The 21,072-nt window shown below is 40.4% G+C and overlaps 1 protein-coding gene across 1 annotated transcript in view; it reads left to right on the top strand.

The window, feature by feature from the left end:
- Nucleotides 1-15,488, top strand: part of LOC111972657 (inactive dipeptidyl peptidase 10-like) — a 68,193-nt gene extending 52,705 nt beyond the window's left edge. Inside the window, exons 16-26 of the mRNA XM_070449295.1 lie at nucleotides 1,075-1,196; nucleotides 1,423-1,470; nucleotides 5,550-5,648; nucleotides 6,482-6,551; nucleotides 11,481-11,675; nucleotides 11,812-11,866; nucleotides 12,008-12,107; nucleotides 12,916-12,974; nucleotides 13,262-13,334; nucleotides 13,977-14,050; nucleotides 14,735-15,488. Of these exons, the coding sequence (XP_070305396.1) occupies nucleotides 1,075-1,196; nucleotides 1,423-1,470; nucleotides 5,550-5,648; nucleotides 6,482-6,551; nucleotides 11,481-11,675; nucleotides 11,812-11,866; nucleotides 12,008-12,107; nucleotides 12,916-12,974; nucleotides 13,262-13,334; nucleotides 13,977-14,050; nucleotides 14,735-14,869 (1,030 nt within the window). The 3' untranslated portion in view covers nucleotides 14,870-15,488. The remainder of the gene's footprint in view (nucleotides 1-1,074; nucleotides 1,197-1,422; nucleotides 1,471-5,549; nucleotides 5,649-6,481; nucleotides 6,552-11,480; nucleotides 11,676-11,811; nucleotides 11,867-12,007; nucleotides 12,108-12,915; nucleotides 12,975-13,261; nucleotides 13,335-13,976; nucleotides 14,051-14,734) is intronic.
- The last annotated feature ends 5,584 nt before the right edge of the window (nucleotides 15,489-21,072 follow it).

Below are 21,072 nucleotides of genomic sequence, written 5' to 3'. Positions count from 1 at the left end.
TCGAGGCATAGATCTCGGGAGAGGTACCAAAAACTGTCTGCAGCATTGAATGTCCCCAAGAACACAGTGCCCTCCATCATTCTTAAATGGAAGAAGTTTGGAACCACTAAGACACTTCCTAGAGCTGGCCACCTGGCCAAACTGAACAATCGGGGGAGAAGGGCCTTGGTCAGGGAGTTGACCAAGAACCCAATGGTCACTCTGACAGAGCTGCAGAGTTCCTTTGTGGAGATGGGAGAAACTTCCAGAAGGACAACCATCTCTGCAGCACTCCACCAATCAGACCTTTATGGTAGAGTGGCCAGACGGAAGCCAATCCTCAGTAAAAGGCACCTGACAGCCCGCTTGGAGTTTGCCAAAACGCACCTAAGGACTCTCAGACTATGAGAAACAAAATTATTTGGAATAAATGCCAAGTGTCACTTCTGGAGGAAGCCTGGCACCATCGCTACTTGAAGCATGGTGGTGGCAGCATCATGCTATGGGATATGTTTCAGTGGCAGGGACTGGGAGACTAGTCAGGATCAAGGGAAAGATGAACAGAGTAAAGTACGGAGAGATCCTTGATGAAAACCTGCTCCAGAGCGGTTAGGACCTCAGACTGGGGTGAAGGTTCATCTTTCAACAGGATAACGACCCTAAGCACACAGCCACGACAACGCAGGAGTGGCTTCAGGATAAGTCTCTGAATGTCCTTAAGTGGCCCAACCAGAACCCGGACTTGAACCCGATGAAACATCTCTGGAGAGACCTGAAAATAACTGTGCAGTGACACTCCCTATCCAACCTGACAGAGCTTGAGAGGATCTGCCGAGAAGAATGGAATAAACTCCGCAAATACAGGTGTGCCAAGCTTTTACCGTCATACCCAAGAGGGTATTGTGTGTGTAGATTGATGAAGGAAAAAAACTGTTTAATACATTTTAGAATAAGGCTGAAGCTTAACAAAATGTGGAAAAAGTCATGGGGTCTGAATACTTTCCGAATTCACTGTATATTGTAGAGACCAAGCTCTCAAGTTAATTTGACTCTGACCTCTTACCGTATAGTATTTTCTCGACTTCTTTCAATCAGAGTGTCGGCGGTAAACCCATTTCAACGTGAATGCCTGACCTGCTCCCTGTTCAAAACACAATGCTCCTACTACGATGCAGTCTTCAACCCAGACAATCAGTATGTCCTGCTGAACTGTAGAGGTAATAGTTCAATAAAGATAATCAGTTCAATCTGAGTTGGATACATGCCACCTGTAATTTTGCAGTGTGTTTTATATACCATTTTCAGTTGAATGTACAACATATAAATTACAATAATAATTAGCAGACATTCATTGAGATTTAAAATGTTGTCATGAAATGCTTAACAAATGATTAGAAATTCTTACAAGAACAAAAATGGTTATACTTGGTCTCGTTTCTGCAGGTCCCGGTATACCAAGAACCACCCTTTACAAACTGAATGACATGAGCAGTAAGTACAAGAGCACCATCAATTCAAACCATAGCAACCATGGCACTGTGTGTACACTGCTTGCTTGTGTAAGAAAGGAAGAACAGTGGGATGAGGGGAAGAAAGGACATTTTTTAGCAGGTCAAGGTTTTATACTTAATTCAGGGAGTTACACCCGGGAGTACACCTGGTTCTATACTATTTACTGCAGCATCCAGCCTGTTGACCCATGGGACCTGGTCAAAAGTAATGCTCTAAATAGGGAATAAAATGCCATTTGTAAAGCAGTCTAGGATACTGGAGTAGATAAATGATCAACCTCTTCTTCCTTTGAAGGCACAGTGCGTGAGTGATGTTGATTAATTCACTCATTAAAGTTGCATCATTACATCCTCCGTGGGGCCACAACAAATGTATATCGCTGAATCAGTTTCCTAGCAATTTGATCCTCATTTAGATGGATGTGGACGTGGTACAATATTTAAATGAATCCTGGGTATCCTAAAGCATGTGTGTGCATTGAGTGGGACGTGTTTGGAAAAATGTGTGTGAACAGATATGGTAATGTGATTAAATTACAGGAATCGTGTCTATTGAATCAGTTCTACCATATGATTTGATTATGCTGCTCGTTTCAGTAAAATGGGTTTAATTTTCAACTATGGATGTGTCTATTTTAGGATATTAGGAAAGTAGAACGTATTCATACCCCTTGATTCCACATTTTGTTGGGTTAAAGCCTGAATTCAAAATGGATCAAATAGATTGTTTTTCTCACCCATCTCTGGTACACACAATACTCCATAATGACAAAGTAAAAACCTGTTTTTAGACATTTTTGCAATTGTATTGAAAATGAAATACAAAATATCTAATTGACATAAGTATTCACGCCCCGAGTCAATACATGTTAAAATCACCTTTGGCAGCAATTACAGCTGTTTCTTTCTGGGTAAGTGTAACGCTGACACTGGGAGTTGGGACGCATGTACAGGGGGTGAATTTAGTAATAAATAGAACATGGAACAATACAAAAGAAGAGTAGCGTCTGGACATGCGAAACATAACTAATACTGCCTGGGGAAAGAACCAAAGGGAGTGACAGATATAGGGGAGGTAAGCATAGATGTGATGGAGTCCGGTAGAGCCTCATAAGTTGCAGGCGTGCGCAATAATAAGTAAACTGGTGACAATGAGCGCCAGAGAGGGGGAGCGGGAGTAGACGTGACAGTAAGTCTCTAAGCGCTTTGCACACCTGGATTGTACAATATTTGCACATTATTATTATTTTAATTCTTCAAGCTCTGTCAAGTTGGTTGTTTATCATTGCTAGACAGCCGTTTTCAAGTCTTGCCATAGATTTTCAAGCTTATGACAAGCATACCCATAACATGATGGAGCCACCAACATGCTTGAAAATATGAAGAGTGGTACTCAGTGATACTTTGTGTTGGAATTTCCCCAAACAAAACGCTTTGTATTCAGGACATTTTTTGAATATTTTTTATTCTGTAGAGCTTCCTTCTTTTCACTCTGTCATTTAGGTTAGCATTGTGGAGTAACTACAATGTTGTTGATCCATCTTCAGTTTTCTCCTATCACAGCCATTACACTCTGTAACTGATTTAAAGTCACCATTGGCCTCATGATGAAATCCCTAAGCAGTTTCCTTCCTCTCCGGCAACTGAGTTAGGAAGGACGTCTGTATCTTTGTAGTGACTGGGTGTGTTGATAGACCATACAAAGTGTAATTAATAACCGTGGCGCGAGATGGTTGGAGTCGTCAACAAAACCGCAGGCCAATAAAAATATGATGTCAAGTTTTTGAACTACCGGTAGTCTCTTTGATAAGATATACAGTATAAAGTAATCTGTGCATTTGAACGACAGCATAAATACACCTATTTCACTTTTGCATGTCAAAAACCGAATAACCACTGCTGCACATGTTTTAAACAGATTAGATTATACTATTTAGAACGAGCAGCCAGCTCACGAACGAACGAGTGCAACAGGGAGAACGCAATCAGCATACAGATGCAATAAGTGAAAACACATTATCTAACTGGGGATAGCTATCTATCATAATATCACAAAGCATGACGCGCTAGCCAGTAAATGTTCATTCTGAAATAACTTCATATTTCCGAGTTAGTCAGATATGAGTTTAGAAAGACTTGAAATTGGCATGGGAGATAACTAGCCAGCAAGCTAACAGCTAAAACGACCAACGAATTTCTCAGTGTTTCTCAAAATTACTGTAGCTGAATGATCAATTTGATCATGCCTTGTGATACACCAAGTTTTATGCTGTTTTAGTCCACACAACATGTCGCCCTGTCACCTACAGTAGAACCTGATAAACAACATCAGGGGGAAACGATACAATTGGCCATGATTTTTTGTCCTACCAGATCTGCGATGAGAAGATTCTAGGTGGGGTATCCATCTGTCCTTTGACTCTTGTTGGATGTAGTTTTCTGGTTTATCAGATCCCAGGCTCCTAAGACTTCTATGATAATTTAATTACAAGTTAATCAATTTGCTTTTTGCCTAATAAGGCAGAGCTATTGTAGTCTCACATGCGGAAAGTAAGCCGTTTGGCGCGAGAGACTCATTGGGAGGAGGAGACTAGAGCAGACCCAGAAGTTCTGACTGAACCAATGCATATTTGAGCCCCCCTGGATGGTCCATTTACTTTTTGCGGGTGTAATTTATGCTATGAAATCCTGTGATTTCATTGGGGCTGTTCCCACTCATAGCAAATAGCTGGCAACACAATCCAAGCAATGTTCTCGCGGATTTTGCACACATGGAGGCGGAACAGGCGCTGCTGGCAGTCACTGAGGGGCAGAGCAGTAAGTAACTGCTTACTGCTATTTGGTAAATAAAAAATAAAAAAAGACTATTTACAATGATGGCCTACCCCGGTCAAACCTTCCTCTAACCCGGACTCTGGGACAATTGTGCCCCACCCTGTGGGACTCCCGATCAAGGCCAGTTGTGATACAACCCGGGATCAAACCAGGGTCTGTAGTGACGCCACTAGCATTGCGATATACATATATATACCAAAAAAAAGACCAATCACAAGTGGGTCGCCACCCCTAACGCCGTAATGGGCGAGCCACTGCCGAACTTCACCGCGCTGAAACAGATATTCAATGTCTGCTTTTTTATTTTTTACTCACCTTAAAACAGGTGGCATTCTTTGCGAGGCATTGGAAAACCTCCCTGGTCTTTGTGGTTCAAAAATATAAATCAAATGTTATTGGTCACATACATATGGTTAGCCGATGTTAACGGAGGTATAGAGAAATGCTTGTGCCTCTAGTTCCGAAAGCTCAGTAATATCTAACGAAATGCTTGTGCCTCTAGTTCCGACAGTGCAGTAGTATCTTCACAAGTCATCTAACAATTCCCCAACAACTACCTTATACACACAAATGTAAAGGGATGGAATAAGAATATGTACATATAAATATATGGATGAGCGATGGCCTAGTAGCATAGGCAAGACGCAATAGATGGTATAAAATACAGTATATACATATGAGATGAGTAATGTAACATATGTAAACATTGATTCTGTGTTTGAAATTCACTGCTCAATTGAGGGCCCTTACAGATAATTGTATATGTGACGTACAGAGATGAGGTAGTCATTGAAAAATCAGGTTAAACACTATTATTGCAGACAGAGTGACTCTGTGTAATATATTATGTGACTAGTTAAGCAAATTTCTAAGCAAAACGTATTTAGGGCTGCCAGACATTTCAGCTTTTCATTTTTTTATTAATTTGTAAACATTTCTAAAAACATAATTCCACTTTGAAATGATGAGGTTTTGTGTGTAGGCCAGTGACACAACATCTCGTTGAATCCATTATAAATTCAGGCTCTAACAACCCAAAATGTGCAAATAGTCAAGGGGTGTGAATACTTTCTGAAGGCACTGTACATGCAAATACATTTAATAACATTATATGCAATTAGGAGTCTATGCAGATATTAAAACATAATGCTTTACAATGACGGATTTAAGAGAGATTATATGTCTGGTTAATCCAAATATTTATTTTTCCATCTCTGTATATAGAGAATTACACTTTGGAGAAGAACACCGCACTAAGAGATGCACTGATATATAGGAATATACCAAGGAGAGATATCAGGACCCTACAAATCAACAACTTTGGTATGACAATCCAATCTTTCTCATGATCATTCTATCATCGTGACCATCATCTTCATAATCATCTTTGGGCATTAACATCATCATTACCGTCACTACCGCTGTCACTGTAATCATAGTTGTCAGCATCATTGTCATCATCAGCATCATCATGAATCATCATACTTGTCCCTCATGTGGTTCATTCATGGAATAATAGCAAAGTAACAGGTAACATATTTCAGCTGTTGACCTGCTACATGCAGACAATTCGACAGGCAGGGTTTTTAGATGTAGTGTGAGCCATGGAGCTTGCAGTGCCGGAGTACATAATAAGCAGATACCAGGGATAAACACAATTAAAAGAACAGGTGCACAGCTTTGTGAGGTGATTATGAATCAGCTCTGGAATGAGAAGCCTGCCAATCTACTAATCCAATTAGACGGGAAGGCTCGCCATATGGGTTCTTCACTCTGAACCGTGTGTGCAATTAGACACAATGTGCTGCATTTCATTAAGGCTTCTGAATGGAGACTGCACCTCAATTTCTAGCTCCATTTCAAGGATTGCCTTTTGTCCATGTTTTTTCACTCTTGATTTGTATGTATGCTGCCATACATGTACATTTGCCTGCAATGTAATCAGTTGCTTGGTCATTTTGTCGAGCGATGTAACATGTCATTTGTCAAATCATAATATCATGCAATCAGAACAGGTTAACATATGAAGATTCTCTCAAGATTCTCATTGTAGAAATAAAGATGATATGTTAAGATACTACATTTGGAAGCCTGATTGGTACTTAGTATAATCAATGTGCATTTGAGGTGTAAGGGAATTCTGATTTATTTTATAGCACTTCGTCTGGAGCTGACCATGCCAATAGATTTTGATGAGGCCACAGCGTATCCACTTCTGCTGATCCTGTACGTATCCTACCCTTCACCAATCCTTATCTTGGAGGGTACTGGATGTGACATTTCCATAAATCCTTATCCTTATCAATGGCTTCAGATTGAATGTTGTTTTAGAGCAATGGCAGAACCAAGTTTCGCCTCAACATTTCTCCTGAGATTATTGAGGGATCAAAATAAAGACTATTGTCATTCTCTATATCACTCCAGGGACTTAGAAAATAAGTGTCTGTGTAGTGTGTTTATCCAGATAGTGATTTTCCAAAAAGTCTTATTTCTGTATCAGTAACCAGATTTCCATCCAACCTTTTTATGCGAGTAAAGTACATGTCAGATAAAAAAAAAAATGTCACGACAGGCCTGATGGAAACTGCAAAATTTTCTGTCAACTTTCCAAATGTTGAAAAAACTAAATACGTTAGACAAGGTGGGATCTTTTTGTGTCTGTAAAATCAATTGTGAGAAATGGTGGCCTTTAATCCGGAATATTGATATAATAACCATCATATCAATGTAAACTTGGAGTCACACGGCGATATGTTAGTGTGGTCCTCCCACTACGACTCAGGAAAGCATGCAGTTCATTTGGCTACAGATTAAATAAATGATGATGAACTTCACAGGGTGGTAAAAGTACACGATGATGAGCTTGATGCTCCTTTGATCAATTCTTGGCTGCTCTTTGACAAATAAATATAATCTGGCTGTTTTGTCCATAATAATCTCATGTAGGCTAGCCTACCCGAACTGTATATCTGTGAGCTGTTGGTTAGAGCGCACGTGTCAAAACCAGAGTGGATAATTAAGTGATAATGCTCGAGAAGCCGGTGTTGAGGATATATTTGCACGGATATTGCGTCTCGGGCCGGCAAACCGTGCCAATAAATCCTTCAAACATCGGCTTTGAGGGCATTATCACGTTTATTTAAAAAATATATATACTTTAACCTTTATTTATCTAGGCAAGTCAGTTAATATGAACTAATTCTTATTTACAATAACGGCCTAGGAACAGTGGGTTATCTGCATTGTTCAGGGGCAGAATGAAAGATTTTTACCTTGTCAGCTCGGGGATTCGATCTAGCAGCGTTTCGGTCACTGGCTACCTGCCGCCCCAATACAACAGGTTATTCAAAACATATTCAAATAATGATTGACATATTTTCATTAAAAACCTTATTTAGATTTATTTATTCATACTATTTCATCCTTCCACAAGATTTAGTCCCGACACAAATCTAGGGTTGTTGTTCTGTATCTATGGACGCAACCCAGTTCATTCTAAATATGCTATTACCATACTGGCTGGCAACGTTCTTATCCCTTGCTTGCTAGCTAGCCAACTACGGCTAACTTACCGTCACGTCAAAATCTGCAGCTAGAATAACAGCAAAGAAGCTGCATTTGGATTTGTTTGAGCTGTTTTCTAGTGACATTTATTTGGATATATCCATAACAATGAGCTAATGAGGTGCAATTTCGCCTAGAAAATGTGCTCACTCGTCAGGACACTGTTATTCAATAACACAGCTAACACAATCACCTCAAACTGAAGCTGGAAAGACTGCAAACTAGCTGCACTTCGTTTTGTTTGACCTTTTTTCAATAACATTTTTTTGTAGACAGTGCATTTGGAAAGTTTTCAGACACCTTGACTTTTTTTCAAATTTTGTTAAGTTAGACTTCTAAAATTGATTAAATCAATTATTTTCCTCATCATTCTACACACAATACCCCATAATGACAAAGCAAAAACAGGTTTTTATAAATGTTTGCAAATATATACAAAATAAAATATTTACTTATTTGCTATGAGACTCGAAATTGAGCTCAGGTGCATCCTGTTTCTACAACTTGATTGGAGTCCACCTGTGGTAAATTCAATTGATTGGACATGATTTGGAAAGGCACACGTGTCTACATAAGGTCCCACCGTTGACAGTGCATGTCAGAGAAAAAACCAAGCCATAAGTTCGAAGGAATTGTCCGAGAGCACCTAGACAGAATTGTGTCGAGGCACAGATCTAGGGAATGGTACCAAAAACAATCTGCAGCATTGAAGGTCCCCAAGACCACAGTGGCCTCCATAATTTTTAAATTGAAGAAGTTTGGAACCACCAAGTCTCTTCCTAGAGCTGGCCGCTCGGCCAAACTGAGCTATTGGGGATAAGGGTTTTGGTCAGGGAGGTGACCTAGACTCCAATGGTAACTCTGACAGAGCTGCAGAGTTCCTCTGTGGAGATGGGAGAACCTTCTAGAAGGATAATCATCTCTGCAGCACTCCACCATTCAGGCCTTTATGGTAGAGTGGCCAGACGGAAGCCACTCCTCAGTAGAAGGCACATGAAAGCCCGCTTGGAGTTTGCCAAAAGGCACCTAAAGGACTCTCAGACCATGAGAAACAAGATTCTCTGGTCTGATGAAACCAAGATTGAACTCTTTGGCGTGAATGCCAAGCGTCACTTCTGGAGAAAATCTGGACTATCCCTATGGGGAAGCATGGTGGTGGCAGCATCATTCTGTGGGATGTTTTTCAGCGACAGGGACTGGGAGACTTGTCAGGATCGAGGTAAAGATGAACGGAGCAAAGTACGGAGAGATCCTTGATGAAAACCTGCTCCAGATCGCTCAGGACCTGGAGTCCTGAGCGATCTGGAGAAAAGGTTCACCTTCCTAAGCACACAGCCAAGACAACGCAGGAGTGGCTTCGCGACAAGTCTCTGAATGTCATTGAGTGGCACAACCAGAGCCCGAACTTGAACATCTCTAGCGAGACCTGAAAATACCTGTGCAGTGACTCACCCCATCCAACCTGATAGAGCTTGAGAGGATCTGCAGAGAAGAATGGGAGAAACTCCCAAATACAGGTGTGCCAAGCTTGTAGCGTAATACCCAATAAGACTCGAGGCTGTAATCACTGATAAAGGTGCTTCAACAATGTACTGAGTAAAGGGTCTGAATACTTATGTAAATGTCATATACATATATTTTTTAACATTTTCAAAAATTTCTACAAACCTGTTTTTGCTTTGTCATTATGGGTATTTTGTGTAGATTGATGAGGGGGAAAAAACTATTTAATTAATTTTAGAATAAGGCCGTAACGTAACAAAATGTGGAAATGTCAACGGGTCTGAATACTTTCCGAATGCACTGTATATCCATAACAATGATGGCAGCTGATTCATGATTTTGACTGACTGAGAAACACTGCCTGTCGGTCTCGTCCCGACTCCCGTCATGTTCATTACTATGGGAAAGCTGGAGATCAAATTTGAATATTGAAACAATGTTGCAAATGTCTTTGAGACAGAAAGCAAGGTTTTTACAAATCTCCGCTGTTGAAAACTAAATGTTAGTCTAAAAGAAATGTGAGATAATGTCTAGATGCTTTTTATAGTGGAGATGTTTATAAAAAGTTATAAAGTGCCCGGCTGGGCTGATGAGACAGTGGATTGCGCAGTCAGGTGGAACAGAGTAAATAGGCATTTTTGCGTCATAGATTTAGCCGGTAGTAACTTGTCGAATAGACACCAGCTGGAAAACAATTTTAGCCAATCAGCATTCATAATTTTGTGACAAAACCATCTGTAGAGTTGAAAATGAGATGGAAACCCATTTAACTTGTATATTGTATTCGGTGCATGGGAATTTAACCAGAAAAGTAACTTTTGTGTCCACTACATCGTCACACACATCCTTCTATCCGCAAGGAGTCAATTTGATGGAATTACATCTCTGGTGGGAAAATGCGCATAGTGTTTTTTTTATGTTTGCATGAACATCTGTCGCCAATTGGATGGATTGTGATATAGAATGAATGGTGCTGTCGGAAATTCGTAAATCCAACATTCCGACACGGAACTAACCACTTGACAGATCCTCCACATAAGAGTTACAAGTTGGAAACCAGAAGGTGATAACTGAGTTTAGAGTTTTTTGGGACATTTCATCATTGACCTTTTACTTTTTCTTTTTTTTCTTTTTTCTTTTTTTCTACCCCCTTTTCTCCCCAATTTCGTGGTATCCAATTGGTAGTAGGTACTGTCTTGTCTCATCGCTGCAACTCCCGTACGGACTCGGGAGAGGCGAAGGTCAAGAGTCATGCATCCTCCGAAACACAACCAAGCCGCACTGCTTCTTGAGACAATGCACATCCAACCTGGAAGCCAGCCGCACCAATGTGTCGGGGGAAGCACCGTACATCTGGCGACCTGGTCAACGTGCACTGCGCCCGGCCCGCCACAGGAGTCGCTAGTGCGCGATGAGACAAGGATATCCCTGCCGGCCAAACCCTCCCTAACCCGGACGACGCCTGGGCCAATTGTGCGCCGCCCCATGGGCCTCCCGGTCGCGGCCTGGGCTCGAACCCAGAATCTCTGGTGGCACAGCTAGTACTGCGATGCACTTGTAACCGATGATCACAAGTTAAAACATTGTTTTTAAACTCTGATTTTCAATCACTATGAGATTCGCAATAGGGAGTAAGCAAAAAAACTCATTGCAGGTTTTGAAAATCAGTTTTTCCTAATCCTAGCCTTTGATGTAACAGAGAAGCATTTTTTAGGTAATTTCTTCTCGTCTTTTTAACCACAGATTATAGAAACATGCAATTTTAACATATTTAGACACTGGTATGGTGCTGGAGAAATGAGTATGAGGTTGAAAAGTGGCAGAATTGAACTTTAATAATGTGAATAATCTAACTAGTTTTACCCTTTTGTCAATGTTACCAATCTAGTTAACTCATTATTAGCTACCTAGCTCATATGTCAGTGGTTGAAAGTTGTTATGACTTCAAAAACACTTGAACACACTCCTGTTGTCTTTATGACTACTAGGAAATAACGATATTCCAATGAGCACTGAACACACCAGAAGTCACTCATATTGCACCTTGATGGTAAGTTCAATTTGACCAACTTTCATGGTGTTCCATAGTGACAGTGCCCCCGGTGGCCAGGCGGTGAGTGACCAGTTTGTTCTTGACTGGGACTCTGTTCTGGTCAGCTCGGATAACGTCATCGTGGCTCGCCTGGACGGCAGTGGGAGTGGGTTCCTGGGCCAGAGGGTCCTGCATGAAGTCCACCAGCGTTTGGGAACCGTGGAGGTGCAGGACCAGATCGCAGCAGTAGAGTATGTACTGGAGCATGATCTGAACACCATCTGAAAGCTCTCATGGATACTGTTGAAAGAAATTGTTGACTCGATGGGAACTGATTCATTCCATTTCAGAAATGTTAGACTTTAATACCCTCCCGTATTTTCTTAGGTACCTGACCAAGCTGCCATATGTGGATAAAAATAATGTTGCTGTTTATGGAAAGGTAAGGAAGTGTAATTTGGAATATTTGTGGATATGGTATATTTAGCTATAACCCCTTTTTTTGTATTCTTACTTACAGTACATGGGTTTTTACCTATATCCAACATTGCTTGTCCAACTATTTTTGGGGGTGTTTCCCCAGGCTTATGGGGGTTTCCTGAGCTCTCTTCTACTCCTCTCCTCTGGCTCCATGTTCAGATGTGGGGTTGCAGTTGCTCCCGTGACAGACTGGAGACTCTACGGTACTTTCCCAGTCTAAGTTGAATCCTTTCAGTAGCCATTCATTTAATAGAATTTGTCAAGTCATGTCCAATATCTCTTAGAAGTTATGCTGATGGCCACTTAATACATCAGGATTTGTCAAATACGGTAGGCGGATGCGGCACTCATTCCATTGACGTGAAATGTAGGGCCACGTCCAATAAGGCCGAAGGATGTTGTTGTTTATATCATTCATGTGAATGGTAAGGCCAGCATGCGCTATTACTCTATAGAAATACGGCAGGCACTGGGAGGAAATACAGTGTTTCCTACTACTTCAGAGCTGCCTTTGAATATCTTCCTCAAAACACAGTGGCATGAAGCCCATTGATAGTTCAGGGATTTTAGAGGTAATAATGAGGGAAAATATACCTGCTTTCTGTCTATTCAATCACTGGAATCTTTTGTCACTTTCCAGTTCGCCTGAATTTTGGCTCTTTACTTTACATGATCAATCTCATGTTTCCTACCTGTCATTTTTCAAAGACTTAGTGGAAAAATCCACTCAAAAACTATATTTTGGTATTTTTTTAAATTAGTTCACTGTTAATACAGTCCCAGAACGTTTTGCATGTCAGCAGTCAACTTTTCAAGATATTGGGTTTTCAAGCAGTGTCACTTGCCACATCCTCATGATGATGTGGCAAGTGACACTTTGCTTCTTGAAAGTCCAATATCTTGAAAACTTGACTGCTGACAACAACAAAAAACATTTTGGGACTGTATTAATAGTGGACCAATGAAAGAAACACCAAAAAACACACTTAACTATGTTGTTTTTTTCTAAAGGTTCGGCCTTCACTGAGCGTTACTTTGGGTTCCCGGTCCAGGATGAGCGTAAATACCAAGTATGATTGACTTTCTACGTTTAAAAAAAAAAATGAACATTGAGAGGTGGTCAAGGTGGAAGCACTTTGAAAATTCTACATTTAATCTTATCATGAGCAATTCATCCAATAAACACTTGTTACAGTGCAATAGTGTCATATCTGTTGATCCTTCGCTAATGGCAAGCCTCTGCTAAATCACACCAAGTTGTGCTTGAATGCTTTTCTCTTATAGAAAACGAGTTGGTATTTACAGTATGTTTTCAGTATCTTTCACCGATGTAAAATTGTCATTGTGTCTCGAACAGCTCTCCAGTCTGCTTCCCAACATCACAGGCACAGGTCAACGGAAGTTTCTCATCATCCATGGAACAGCAGATGGTGAGTACTCGTTCTCTCTAGTTGCTACTCGGGGCATGGTTGCACGCTATTGTTGGACTTCAATGCGGAGCTTATTTTGGAGGTTTAATGAAAGAAGATAGGAGATACGCCGTTGTCTAATTAGTGTTTTATCTGTCAGACGGGCAGTGTTTCGGGTCAAACAATGGGCTTATTCATTGTGTTCGGTTGATTGTTCACCTTAAGTGGGGATAAAAAGACAGATGTATCATACTGTTGTTAATGAAATAAGGTGTAATTGACAGGCACTCACAAAAATAGAACTGAGCAGCACACGTTATAATTGCATACCAGGTACTTGTGCACATGCTCGATTTTTAGTCTGTGCGCATTTAAACCTGAGATACAGTGCATTTTAAACGTATAACTTGAAGAATCTTCAATTGTACGTCTATTGTGCTATAGCTTCATCTACTGTATCAGATCTAGTTCATTTCTCAATAGCTTATTGACTATGACAATGGATACTGTTTTTTTTTCTACATTGCTCCAGCCTCAACCCTGTAGTATTGCATTTAATTGTGTGAAATTGCCTACAATGTTATTCATTTTGGATGAAAATGCTTGTCGAGCAAGGACACCAACGTTTCAATTATCTCACTGTATTTCCTCCCTCTCTTTCAGCCACCGTTCATTTCCAGCATTCCGCGGAGCTGGTGAAACTTCTGTCAATATCAAACGTTAACTACACTCTGCAGGTGACCAGTTACATTCTCCCTTCCTATGCCAAGAGCCATTTAATGTCCCTGACAAAGGAGGCCTCAGTGATGCATGTATAATTGAAGCCGACCTCCCCCTTCTGCCTTGAATCATTTATTATTTAAAGTTTGACAAAGTGAAAATAGTTACCTGCTGCGTGGTGCCAAACCTGCCCTGAGGAAAATCTGTCTGATATTTAAAAAAGGCCCCACCTTTGAAAAGTAAGAGGGAGAATTCAAGAAAGTTKAATTAAATAAAGGTAGACCTCAGCTAAATTACGTTGCCACGAGCAGCATTGCAGATGTTACGATGAGCCAGATGCAAGACTTCGCTCTCACACAGTCACCCATAGTATCTGTGCAGGAGTTGGCTTCTTAAAACGTGGTAGCTACAGGACCAAAACAGTGGAGAAGTTAAGCCTCGCTCTTCACCGTTTTTAGTTGTTGCGGAAATTGACCCACTATGCTGTTTACTTTGTGCATCTACGTCATATCGCTGAGTCTACGTTGAGGTGTAATTAATAAAGGTAGTTCTGCACTTGTGTTGTGACATTGATCATAGTGGTAGTCATATAAGTTAACACTGCTTTTTATCTAATTCGTAATAACAGTAAATGTAAAACTACTCTGCTGTAGAATTCAATATAATGATAATAAACAACTATTTATTTCTCTGTTCCCTAGATCTTCCCAGACGAAGGACACAACATTTACTCTGTGAAGAGCCAACGCTACTTGTTGAACTCTGTCATGACCTTCTTCAGGGAATGCTTCCTAGTGGAAATCCCTGTAGCTCATCCTGTGTCTGAGGATGACTAGGATGACCATGTCTCACCTTGTTTTTGTAGAACCTGTTGCTCCTGGAAACGATGAAGTGGTCTTTGACCTGCTTGTCTGAGGAACCACCAGTGAGAAGTGGTGAGATATGGTGAGACAATGTGAATGAGAGAGGGGTCAGACAATGTTGTTGTGCTCTATGAAGGGTAATGATAGGCTGAGAAGAGATTGAAGATTTTTCCTGTACAGTGATGTATACATTTTCCTATTGCTATGATCAAGCAATAGTTCACATAGGAACATTTAGGCTGTTACCAGTGTTCTGCAAATATCATAAGTATACAGTTAGCATGGTAGAGATTCAGTAGAGAAGAAGGGAAACTTGTTCATATTAGCTGTTTGTATGGGAGGTATGTTTTAGTCTTTACTGTTAAAGATGTGAAAGGGAGATATTTATTTATTTTTTCCTTTTAAAGAATATAGTTATTTCAGACAGCTGTAATGTATTGTGAATTTTAGATATATATTCAGTTTCAGTTTTAAAATGGCATTTAGAGCGTGCATTAGGGATAAATACAGGTAACCGGGATCCTAGGACTGTCACTRTTCACATTTCCCCCCAAAGTAAAATGACCTGGGAAATTAAAACATTTTCCCCCAATATTGCACTAATGTAATTTCACAAAATACACAATCGGCGCAGAAGCAAATTGGCAAAGATTTTATATATAGCACATTATCCAATCAGGTTGTCGCATGGAAGCCTTTAGTCTAGAGAATTCACCATAAATTCAAAGCACACACAACATTGACACTGCTGGACTGCCAACAAGACTTAAATACAGTTTAAAGTTCTCATCAGAACGGAATATTCTAAAATCAGCCCGAACCCCCCAAAAAATCCAGATAAAAAAAAAAAAAAACTATAGGCTATATTGATTTAAAATGGTGTTGAGAACAACGTGCTGGATGGGGGGCGGCAGCYGAGTGAGTAGATGAGGAAACGGACATTGGGACTAGAAAAAGCGCAAAGAGAGGAAAACTCACCTTATTTATGATCAACTGATGAGGAAAATATTGGAATAAAATAGGCTAATGCAATTGAAAGCATTGCTTATACTGAAACTCACTCGGTCATATCCAACCGTTATACTAATGTAGTTTGATAGTTCTTTCAAAATGGTGGATGGATGACAATCTACGTCAGGGGTGTCAAACTCATTCCATTTAGGGCCTAGTGTCTGCGTTTTTTTTTTTTCTTTTTCCATTCAATTAATACCTAGACAACTAGGTGAGGGGAGTTCTTTACTAATTAGGGAAAGGGGATCCCTAGTCAGTTCTACAACTGAATGCCTTCAACTGAAATGTGTCTTCCGCATTTAACCCAACWCCTCTGAATCAGAGAGGTGCGGGGGGCTGCCTTAATCGACATCCACGTCTTCGGCGCCCGGGGAACAGTGGGTTAACTGCCTTTAATTCATCAATCAAGTACAAGGGAGGAGCGAAAACCCACAACCCCCCCACCCCACCCCGTCTGGAATGAGTTTGACACATTATGCGAACACAATCTGAATGGAGAATGATTACTATTTTATAGATTCAATCATCAACTGCGCACAGATACTGTGATGAATGAACTCAGCTACTTTCTATTCTCTCATTTTCAATAATTCCCATTCCACCAATCACAAATATGCAAGATTGTTACTGGGTAAATACTCAATAACTATTACCATTTCAAACAACTGATTCCACACTTTTTTWAACTAACCAACAGTGAAACGGAAAATAAGAAATATCATAAAATAATCCTATACACCAATTTAATGCTATAGTTGTGTGTGGTCACGTAGATGATCATTTCAGAGAATGTGTGATCAACAATTTGTATGAGAATAGATATGGATATTTTTAACAGAGTTGGTCCCCATTAAGATATCTTAATCTCCCTGTTATTCATGAGCTGATCTGCTGTCTGTATTATCATCAACTTGATTTTTCCAAATAGGAGATATTCTGCCATTCATTGGAGGTTAACCAGCAAGCTGAGCGATTTTGGTCATTTGACTTTTGTTTGACTGCCGTTAGAAAGTTTGCATGATTCGACAACGCCATATCATACTCGGGGTGCGAGCGCTCTGTGTCGAGATAGCATAGGCTTACTGCTGAAATGCGCTMAATTAATTAAGGAACGTGATAATGCCGGGGAATATATGAACGGCCTGTTTTTCAATTCACAACAATGTCATTGGASATCAAAGTTACTCTGTCATTAGTAAATATCAGTTTCACTTGCTGTGAAATCTTTACATAGTGGCACAGCCAAGCCGGCAATGTGGCATATCGACAATCTTATCTTGGGAGAACCCTGGCATAGTGACCATATCTTGGTTTTAAATGTTTCAAATGGGCACTTCCGGTTTTTGTGGTGTTTTCCAGGGCTCTTGGGATAAATATTAATTATTCCCGGTATTGAGACTTTTCTGGAAAATATTCATCCCTAGTGTGCATACGTTTTTGTATGGGTGGCCCCAGCAGAACCCACAAGCTGATGTTGCAAGAGCCATGCTTTACCAACTGAGCCACTTTCTTGTATTGTACTTTCTTGTATTTTCAGTGGGGTTCGGAAATGATTGACACCCTTCATGAAGAKGACCTAAATAATTAAAATATTGAGCTACATTGTATGCTAATGGGAATTGTGGAATTATATTATTTTATTCTATTACAATTTCTCAAAGAAAGAGATTTTATTTCACAAAAAAAWATATATATATTTGTATTATTGACACCCTTATTTTCAATGCCTCACCATGAGTTGGAAAACACATTAGGTGGGATCTTGGACCATTCCTCCAAACATAATCCTTTCAGATCGTTGATATCTTTAATCTGTGTTTATGGACTGCCCTCTTCAAATCAAATCGCAGGTTTAATAATGGGTTTCAAGTCTGGAGACGGCCATTGCAAAATGTTAATTGACCATTTCTCTGTGGATTTTGATGTGTGCTTGGGGTTATTGTCTTTCTGGACYATCCACTTGCGGCCAAGTTTCAGCCTCCTGGCAGAGGCAGACAGGTTTTTGGCTAAAATGTCCTGGTACTACAGTAGGTCAAATTCATGATGTTCTGCCTGCGGCTATGGAACCCTGACCTGTTCACAGGTCATGCTACCTTGTCCTGCTGTCTCAACCTCAGAATGCTTGGCTATGAAAAGCCAACTGACATTTACTCTTGAGGTACAGACCTGATGCACCCTCTACAACCACTGATAATTATTTAACCCTGCTGGTCATCTATGAATGTTTGAACATCTTGAAGAACAATCTGGCCTTAACGGCCATGTTCTCTTATAATCTCCACCTGGCACAGCCAGAAGAGGACTGGCCACCCCTCAGAGCTTGGTTCCTCTCTAGGTCTCTTCCCAGGTTCCAGCCTTTCAAGGAAACTTCTACATCTTTATTGTTTGCTCTCTGCAGTTTAAGCTGGGTTTTTGTACAAGCACTTTGTGACATCTGCTGATGTAAAAAGCACTTTATAAATACATTTGATTGATTGATTGATAATGCTGTTGACCTTGAGGCCAGGCAATACACCCATAGTAGGGTAATATTTTTCATACATATTCACATCACATTAACCTTTTACCAGTTGGACACAAATATACTTACAGACTAAAACTGAATATATAAATATTGCATTTGAATATTTTATTCAATTGGATAGCATTTTAAAACTGAATGCAATATTTATTCAATTCAGTTTCAAATCATGAAATTCAAGTTCAAATTAGGAATTCAATTTGTGAATTACTAATTCAAAATATAAAATTCCTATTTAATATCCTAAAACAAATTCATTATTATGGAATTAAAATACAACTTCTGTTGGCACTGAAATACAGTGTCCCTAAAAAGTAACTTGTCATTTTTAAAATGGCCTATCTGGCATTGATATAAGTCAAACATTTATTCTAGTGTCAAAATTTACTATAAAGTATAAAAAGGATAATTTTGGTCAAAAAGTATGTCTTGTCCTAAACTGACACTTGCGAGATAATTGGAAAAAATGGTATGTCACGGAATTAAGGGTACCGTAACAGTTTTCCGTGCGTGGGGTTTATTTAAAATRTGCCCACGGCTGGCAGTACCCAAGTAATCATCAATTCAGAGTTCAGCGTCAGGCACCCGATAATAATACCCATGGTCAATTTGGTCATGGCTGCAAGCATTTTTAAATCAACCAAATCTAAAACGCGACCAAATCAGGAAATGCAGTCGCCATACTGTACATCCTTGCCCTTTCAAATAAAATATTTAAATCTTGATAATTTATTTGACCGAGATGCACGCCAACAGAAAGTCGTCGAAAATCTAATTCCAAAATCATGGGCATTAATATGGAGTTGGTCGCCCTTTACTGCTATAACAGCCTCCACTCTTCTGGGAAGGATTTCCACTAGATGTTGGAACACTGCTGCACGGACTTGCTTCCACTCAGCCACAAGAGCATTAGTGAGGTTGGGCACTGATGTTGGGCGATTAGGTCTGGCTCGCAGTCTGCATTCCAATTCATCCCAAAGGTGTTTGATGGGGTTGAGGTTAGGGCTCTGTACAGCCCAGTCAAGTTCTTCAACACCAATCTCGACAAACCATTTCTGTATGGACCCCGTTTTGTGCACGGGGGCATTGTCATGCTGAGACAGGAAAGGGCCTTGCACAAACTGTTGCCACAAAGTTAGAAGCACAGAATCGTCTAGAATGTCATTGTACGCTGTAGCGTTAAGATTTCCCTTCACTGGAACTAAGGGGCCTAACCCAAAACCCAGACCATTATTCCTCCTCCACCAAACTTTACAGTCGGCACTKTGCATTGGGTCAGGTAGCGTTCTCCTGTAATCCGCCAAACACATATTTGTCCGTTGGACTGCCAAATGGTGAAGCGTGATTCATCACTCCAAAGAACGCGCTTCCACTGCTGCAGAGTCCAATGGTGGCTAGCTTTACACAACTCCAGCCTACGCTTGGCATTGCGCATGATATTCTTAGACTTATGTGTGGCTGCTTGGCCATGGAAACCCATTCCATGATGCTCCAGACGAACAGTTCTTGTGCTGACTTTGTTTCTATGGGCAGTTTGGAACTCGGTAGTGAGTGTTGCAACCAAGGACAGACCATTGTTACACGCTCTGCACTTCAGCACTCGGAGGTCTCGCTCTGTGAGCTTGCGTGGCCTACCATTTCACGGCTGAGCCGTTGTTACTCCTTGACGAACTGACTTGTTGGAAAGGTGGCAACCTATGACTGTGCAGCGTTGAAAGTCACTGAGCTCTTCAGTACGGCCATTCTACTGCCAATGCTTGTCTATGGAGATTGTATGGCTGTTTGCTCGATTTTATACAGCTGTCAGAAACGGGAGTGGCTGAAATAGCTGAATCCACTAATTTGAAATCGTGTCCACATACAGTTGAAGTTGGAAGTTTACATACACTTAGGTTGGAGTCATTAAAACCCATATTTCAACCACTCCACAAATGTCTTGTTAACAAACTAAAGTTTTGGCAAGTCGGTTAGGACATCTACTTTGTGCATGACACAAGTAATTTTCCCCAATTTTTTTACAGACAGATTATTTCACTTATAATTCAATGTATAACAATTCCAGTGGAAGTTTACATACACTAAGTTGACTGTGCCAGTTTGGAAAATTCCAGAAAATGATGTCATGGCTTTAGAAGCTTATGATAGGCTAATTGACATCATTTGAGTCAATTGGAGGTGTACCTGTGGATGTATTTCAAGGCCTACCTTCAAACTCAGTGCCTCTTTGCTTGACATTATAGGAACATCAAAAGAACTCAGCCAAGACCTCAGAAAAATATTGTAGACGTCCACAAGTCTGGTTCATCCTTGGGAGCAATTTCCAAATGCCTGGAGGTACCACGTTCATCTGTACAAACAATAGTATGCAAGTGTAAACACCATGGGACCAAGCAGCCATCATACCGCTCAGGAAGGAGACGCGTTCTGTCTCTTAGAGATGAACGTACTTTGGTACGAAAAGTGCAAATCAATCCCAGAACAGCAAAGAATCTTGTGAAGATGCTGGAGGAAAAGGGTACAAAAGTATTCATATCCACAGTAAAATGAGTCCTATATCGACATAACCTCAAAGATCGCTCAGCAAGGAAGAAGCCACTGCTCCAAAACGGCCATAAAATGCCAGACTACGGTTTGCAACTGCACA

Source organism: Salvelinus sp. IW2-2015, linkage group LG2, assembly GCF_002910315.2.
Source record: "Salvelinus sp. IW2-2015 linkage group LG2, ASM291031v2, whole genome shotgun sequence".
Classification (NCBI taxonomy): Eukaryota; Metazoa; Chordata; class Actinopteri; order Salmoniformes; family Salmonidae; genus Salvelinus; species Salvelinus sp. IW2-2015.
The sequence above is the reverse complement of the archived record's forward strand: the minus strand, read 5'-3'. Positions and strand labels throughout refer to the sequence as shown.